Raw genomic sequence first — 7,448 nt, forward strand, 5'->3', positions numbered from 1 at the left:
ATCAGTAAGCATTATAATAAATTTTACTAATTTTTTTTTTGAGAAAACTAGATTAATGGCTAGTAACAAAATTTTCTTAAAATGATAATTATTCATAAAATTTAAATTTTAATTGACTTTATTTAATATAACTCTGCTTTTATGCCATAAAACCTTTTAAAGTTAGTTTTAAAAATTGTTTTACTTTAGTATCTAAATTTATTACATTTTGTTGTTAATAAATATTGATTTTTACAGATATTTTATTAGTATTTTAAAAACTTGTTTACAATTAAGTCATAATTAAAATTTCAAATTGTGATTCTTCTCTTAATTCTTAATTTGCTCAGTATTTGAAAGCAGATAGATAAATTTTTACAATTATTAAATAACAAAATCTTGAAATTCTTTTTATAACTTTGGTTTTATTTTATTAATTATAACTTGCTATTTAGAAAATAATACTAAATATTAAGTATTTAAGCTTATTTTAATTTATATTATCTATGATACTATAGGAATCTAAAATTTTAAAGAAATTTATATTTTTTAACATACCATTTTTATATGAATTAACTCCTATTTTATTCAATAATTTAACATTATAATAGATATCTCCTTATGTTTACATAAAAGAAAAATAAATATTGCTCTTGAATGTAAAGATTTATCAGCCACTGGAAGAATTTTTTTAATTTAAATAAACTTCACAAAAAAATCAGTTACAATGAAGAGAAAAATTATAATATATAAGAGTAGAAATAATTATAATTGAATATCATAAGATTTAAATTATAAAATATAAAAATACTTTTTCTATTTTGTAATTGTAGGCCAAATATTTTAAATTATAATTTTTGCTAATTTATATTTAGTAAAACTTTTATTATTATGATTATTATTAATATAGAAATAGCTTATTTTTTTATCACTAATCAATCTCATGAACTAGCTAATTTTTTAAATTTTTTATAGTAACAAATGTTTTGAATCAAAATTTTCTTTTCGAAAGCATTTAGGATCATCTCTATCTATTTTTTATATGATTCTTTATCTCTTATCTTAGAATTATTAAGCCAGAATTGATTTGAGTTTTTCAAAAAATATAAAAAAACTCCTGATAAATTTTCATTTTGGAATATGTTTCTAACTTTTAAGCCAAAACGACCACAATTTTAAAGGTTTTACTACACTCTTAGTTTTATTCTATCAAATGTCCAATCATCTTAAGTATGAGACCGGTATTATTACTTTTACTATTCATCACATTAGTATAGAATATGGTTTTGAAACGCGTAAATAAGGTTTTTGAAGAAATTAGTTTTTGATTTTTATAGAAAATCTATTACTTCTTATTGCTTACTGTCATCATCATTTTCTAAATATATTAAATATATTAAAAAAATAAATAAATAAATGCATTTTTATTCTTCCTTAAATGTTCAAAAAATTCAATCACTTTACCTTATTAGATCATCTAATCTTCATTTTATTACTCATATTCTTTATTGGAATTGCCCTATTTTTCTTCAATAGAATCCAAGCTACATATATTCTTCAAGTATTGATCGTAGTTAGAGAGAATAAAGCACTTATCTACTCTCAATAATTCTAACATTCTGAATTAACAAGTTTTTAATTTCTTACTCTTCTTTTTGATTGTAGGGTTGAGTGGAAAACATATAGAAATTGGTAAAATGATTTTTGTATTTTTATCTATCAGTTTGTACTTAGCTATATTAGACATAAAGTTGTTAAAAGATTGTATTTTTTGTTTACTTCGATTTTATTTTTTTACAAGCAAGATAATTTTTTTAAATAATTTTTCTATATACTTAGAAACAAATCTGAGATAGGTTTTGAAGCTTCATAAATTTTCATTTAAAATTCATGTTAAGTATCAATAAATATACAAAAAGCTTTATAAATCTATCTTTATTAGTTAGGTTCTCATAGACCTTTTTTTCAGTAAAATAGGATAAGCAAAAAATCAAAGACCTCATTAATGATGAAAAATCAAGAATAATTGAAAAAATATGTAAATATTTTTCTATTAATTTAGTAGAATTATTTTAGGTTCTTATTGCAATTTTATGACTAAAAAAAAGTAGGACGAATAAAAAAGATGGATTTTTTAGTTATTATATATACTTAAATATGATTGTGCATTAATATTTTTTACTGAAATTATCTTCAAGATTATTAGGAATTGGTGTAATGTAAGAAAATTGATTTCAAAATAATATTTTTTATAAATAAATATTATTCATTTATAAGATTTTAACTTACAAATGTTATTAAAATTTATCAGATACTTTTGAAATTTAATTGTATTTTTACTTTTCAATAAAAGTAAGCGATAAGTAGGAAAGTATAAAAATGAGAAAGAATCATTTATTTAAATGAGGTAAATAGAATAATTTATTACTCAATTTTTGTAAATCTCCTATTTTCTATATCTTTTTACTTGAAATTTAAAAAAAATTAGCCCAAAAAATAGCTAATATTATTTAACTATTTCTTATTTTAAACATCAAACTAGTCTCTAGAAAAATATTTACAAATTTAGGTGTTTGAAAAATTCAAATAAAGTATGTAAACTTTTTGATTGATATATGCGTATTTTAAAAATCAAATAAGCAGCTACATTCGAAAGAATATAAAAAAACCTATAAAACTAATACATTTGATTCTAAAGTTGAAATTTATTGTTCCATATTCTATCTTTTAAATTTAGTAATCCAACAAAATAGTGTAAATTGAAATTCTTTTTGTAAACTAACTAACATAATTTAATTTCAAATATTTATATTTTTATTAGTATTTTTTAGAAACATGAGTAAATTATTTTATATTATTAGTAAAATTAGTATTTACCTCAAATAAATTTAGTTTTTTTAAGAAAAAATGCATGAAATTTTGAAGAGTTATGTAAAGAAACATAAGAATTTTTCTTTTAATAAGAAAAGATAATAAATTAATAAATGTGCCAAACCAAAAAATTCATTTCAAACATACAACTAACTAATCAACTCAGATAAGGTTTAATTTGTAAAAAGTATCTGCATTAAAAGTAAATATGATATTAAATTTTTTTGAATGCTTTGATTGAGAAACAATTAAAGAAATGTAAATTGTAAACTGCATAGATAAACCAATTAAATTACAGAAATATTATAAATTCTGAAATTAATCAATTATCAAGGTAAAGCTTATCAAAGTTATAATTGATCTAAAGAAAATAAATAAAAAAGGTTACAATGATAAAAATTAATTATAATTATATAGCTTGCAAAAGCTAACTTCAAATATGTTTTTAAATATTTAAATACTAAGTTATTGCGATAAGTAATAACTCTTTTAAAGTTTAAATGAAACTTTATAAATATCTATTAAGTATCTCAAATAATTTAATCCATAGTCTAATGTATTATCTAATTTCCCTCCTCTTCTATTTCTTAATAAAGAAATTCTGAAATGTTATGGCAATAAATTACATAATAATATCAATTTTTACTTATAATTAAACTACTTTGACAATACATTAGTTAGTGCTAATTCCAGAATTCTTTTTAAAGCAATTCCTTTTAAGAAATTTAACAATAAAAGTAACAATAATAACAACAACGAAAAGTGAGTATAAGACTACAATAAAAACTCTGTTCAAAAGAGAGTTAGTTTCCTTAACTAAAAATTAGTATCAAATAAATTCAGTTTTTGATTATTTTTCTTACTAGAATATTTTTTCATATAAATTTGGTAAAAAGAATTAACTTATTTTTATATAAATGTATGATTACAATAAATACTAATTAAATATCTTTAATTATTTACCTAAAAATTATTTTATTTTAATAAAAAAATACTTTTTATGCTTGAATAATATCATTAGTTTTAATTTTAAGGATACATTCATGTTCTTTGAATTTTATAAACTAAGCAAGAAACTCAATCAAAATAATAAATTTTATCAATACAATCACAAATAATCAAAAAATATAATTCAGTAAACACGTTCATAATAAGGTGAATATAATAATTTGAATAAAGTGAAATCTGTAAATTTTATGAACTATTTATTATCTTTTGTTATATATTTGCAAATATTAAATAGCGTCTTCAGTCATCTTACACTCACTTAATATCTGTAAATTCTTAATTAATTTTGCGCCTTTATAAATTAAAAAACCATTTAATGCTTTTTCAATTTTACTTTAAACTAACATTAAATATCTCCAAATAATAATATAACTACATGAAACAATTTTATATATAATAGATTAAGTTTAGTTATTTTTAAATAATGTAAAGTATTATTTATTAGTGGTTTGATTACAGTAGATATTAGTGATGAAAATTTTGGTTTAAAGCCGCTAAGTGAGATGTCTAAACTGAAATCGAGGTGGCCTAAATTTATGAACCTTTACCGTATAAACTATATACATTTTATTTTTATGCTAAATGGAATTTAAAAAAAATAATTACAAAGATTTTACATTTAATAATTAAAATATTTGATTTATTTCTATATAATAATCATTTAATTAATATTATAGAGTTTTAAGCAAGGGAAAGAAAACAAGATTAAAAAGTCAATAAACAAATTGAAATTGAATATTTTGGTAATATTTTTAAAATTAGGCTAGAGTAGGGTATAGAACAATAATGAGTAGGGATGGAAGCAAAGATAAATAATAATTGAAGAATTAAAAAGATTGAGCTTTTGAAAAAATATTTTTAGCACTTAATACATTTTTATAATAGTGAAAGATACATTCATAGTTACACTAAATTATTAAGCAAATCTGAAGAAAAGCTCTATTATGATAAGACAGAGATGAAGAAAGTTGCTTCTATTCATTATAAAAACCATAGCCATGTCTATAGATTTTGACAAATGAATTTCTAGTTAGACAGCTTTTAATTATTTAAAAAGAAAATTCGATTCTTTTATTGGAAATTATTAAATCCACTAAAAAAATCGTTTTTACAAATAAGATATGAAATATTTCATATCTTACTGAAGTCTAGCAGAGCCTCAATCTCAAGACACCTTTAGAAGGTGTTATTTAAATAATAATTATTGCTTTTAAAGACTATTTTTCCTTTGTTTTTTAAGAAATGTGTATCATTTTGAAGGATTTGCTTTTCTTAACTATAATGATCAAGCTAATCTGTTATATGAATTAGCCTTTATTTTAAATTTTAGAATCTTAAATATATTATTTTCTAAAGTTTTTCAAAAAGTAATTGTATATTCTTTCGGATTACTGATTTTGCTTAAATTTTTAATCATGAGATTGAATCTTCTGCATTCTGTCAAATCTGTAGAAGTTGTTTGCCAATTGTGCTCAAAAGCCCACTTGTCATCACATAAATTTTCATAAACTCCAACCAAGAAAGTATCTTAACACTCTGAAAAATGCCTCTTAAAAGCCGACATTAATGAAAATTTATGAAAGACTAAAATATATAAACATGCTAATTTAAATATAATATAGGTATATATTTAGAATGATATAATTTTCTGATATTAAAAGATTAATGATTTAATAAATTAAATTTATAATGTAATTTATATGAAAATATATTTTTTAAATAAAATAATTTAAATAAAAATAAATCTATATTTTAAATTTTCTAAATTTAAATGTGTGTGATTGACTTCATCTTAAATATAAATAAATTTTATTTAATCCTTTTAAAAATAATTAATTTTATAAGCTATTTAATTAAAAAAAAGTTATTAACAGCAACAAGATTTAAGCTATTTAAATCTTAATTTATATTATATTTTAGTAGAAAATAGACTACATTTTTGCTTTTTTGCTTTTTACATTTAAATAATATTTTTGAATTCTTAAATAAATAATATTCTTTAAATTTTTGCTGTAATGAATTTATAAAATTAAAATTCAAGATTTTACGTATAGTATACAGGTAATTTAATGGGTTGAGCAACTTTTAATTCTTAAGAATATTATTTTATGATAATAATATATTTTAATTTAGTGTTATTTAACTAAAATATATGCATGTAAATTATATATTTTATATTAAAAATATATTAATTTTTCTTCTCAATTTTATCTACTTAAAAGTATTTATTTAATATTTTGATTGGGTATGAAATGTGTTTTTAAATTAGTTGAATACTTTCAAATCTAAACATTATTTTAACTAAAAAAATGTGTACAAATTTGTTTTAGATTTTGTTTTATTAATAATGAGCAATATTTTATTTAATTTTAATTTAGTATTTTAATTCAATAATATCAAAATAATATAAATATTTTATTTTAATGCTTAACGTAATTATAAAAAATTGATTATTTACATATAAATATTCTGTATTTAATTGTTAGAAAATTTGAATTTTTTTTATATAGGCATCATCTAATTTTAATTAAAGAGCCTTAAGCAAGTGAAACAAAACAAGTTAAAAAAGTCTAAAAATAAATTGCTACTGAATATAATCAAGTATTTTTGAAGATCTTAACTAGGATAGAACAATTAGGAATAGGGAAAAGGAAGTGAATATAAATAAAAATAAAAAAAATAATGGAATTGCTTTACAAAAATTGTCAAAAACAGCCTGGTTTCGACTTTATCATCATTAAATGAAATAATAGAAATTATAGATTTATAAATTTTAAATATTATTTTATCAATTTTATTTATACCAGTTTTTTGGTGCAGCAGAAATTTGAAAAAAGATCTGATTTTTAAGCTAAGATGATTGATGTCTATGATTTTGGTTGTGGCTACGATTCAATTTCACTAGCTAAATTTATGGAAAAGTTGGCATATGACATAAATAATTAATAATAACGGTAAAACTCTCCCATACTTTTAAAGAGCCACAGAAATTTGATAAAATAACATTTAATTTTGATTAAAATCATCAAGACCTTCAATATTTGCTTAATATTAGATATTTTAACAATATTTGATGCTAATTAGTTGGCTTTATTTATCTAAAATTATAAAGTTTTATTTTAGATCAAATAAATGAGAACTAAGGAAGCATAAATAGCAAGGCATTAAATACTATAAAAACTGAACTAGCAGAAAATCAAAATAAGGTAATTAGATCAAATTCAAAATGCACTTAATAGAATAAAAGAAATTCTAAAAATTAGGCTTAGAATAATAAAAATAATTAAAATATTAGATGAGAAAAATTAGCTTAAAATAATAAAAATGAAGTGAAATATCTCCAATAGTACTACACAGCTGGTCACAATATTTTAAGAAATGAATATTTATTTCATGAAGTTTTAGAGCAACTTTTTAAAATATATAATAAACCTTGTTTTTACTAGTTTATTATAATTATTTAGTATGTTGATAATCCTTAAATTAAATATGCCTAAAGAAGTATTAATTAATTTCAAAGTTTTAAATATATACTTTGAATTTTAAAATAGAGTTTTTAGAATATGGCTTCATTTTTTTAATTACTTTTA

The 7,448-nt window shown here is 19.6% G+C and overlaps 2 protein-coding genes across 2 annotated transcripts; both read right to left on the minus strand. All coding sequences in view use genetic code 6, as the record gives it.

Moving 5' to 3' along the window:
• Positions 1-920: 920 nt before the first annotated feature.
• Positions 921-1,810, minus strand: TTHERM_00090430 (hypothetical protein; the record flags this gene model as incomplete). Its single annotated transcript, XM_001012794.2, has 2 exons — positions 1,444-1,810; positions 921-1,357 (listed from the first exon to the last, which is right to left on the minus strand). The coding sequence occupies exons 1-2, from the start codon at positions 1,724-1,726 to the stop codon at positions 921-923; spliced, it is 720 nt and encodes a 239-aa protein (XP_001012794.2). The 5' UTR covers positions 1,727-1,810.
• Positions 1,811-5,218: 3,408 nt separating this feature from the next.
• On the minus strand, positions 5,219-5,422 carry TTHERM_00090420 (hypothetical protein; the record flags this gene model as incomplete). The annotated part of the gene is made up of 1 exon (XM_001012793.2): positions 5,219-5,422. One exon carries the CDS (start codon positions 5,420-5,422, stop codon positions 5,219-5,221), a length of 204 nt encoding a protein of 67 aa, XP_001012793.2.
• Positions 5,423-7,448: the final 2,026 nt, after the last annotated feature.

The sequence above is a fragment of the Tetrahymena thermophila genome, assembly GCF_000189635.1.
Source record: "Tetrahymena thermophila SB210 genomic scaffold scf_8254697, whole genome shotgun sequence".
NCBI classification, from domain to species: domain Eukaryota; phylum Ciliophora; class Oligohymenophorea; order Hymenostomatida; family Tetrahymenidae; genus Tetrahymena; species Tetrahymena thermophila.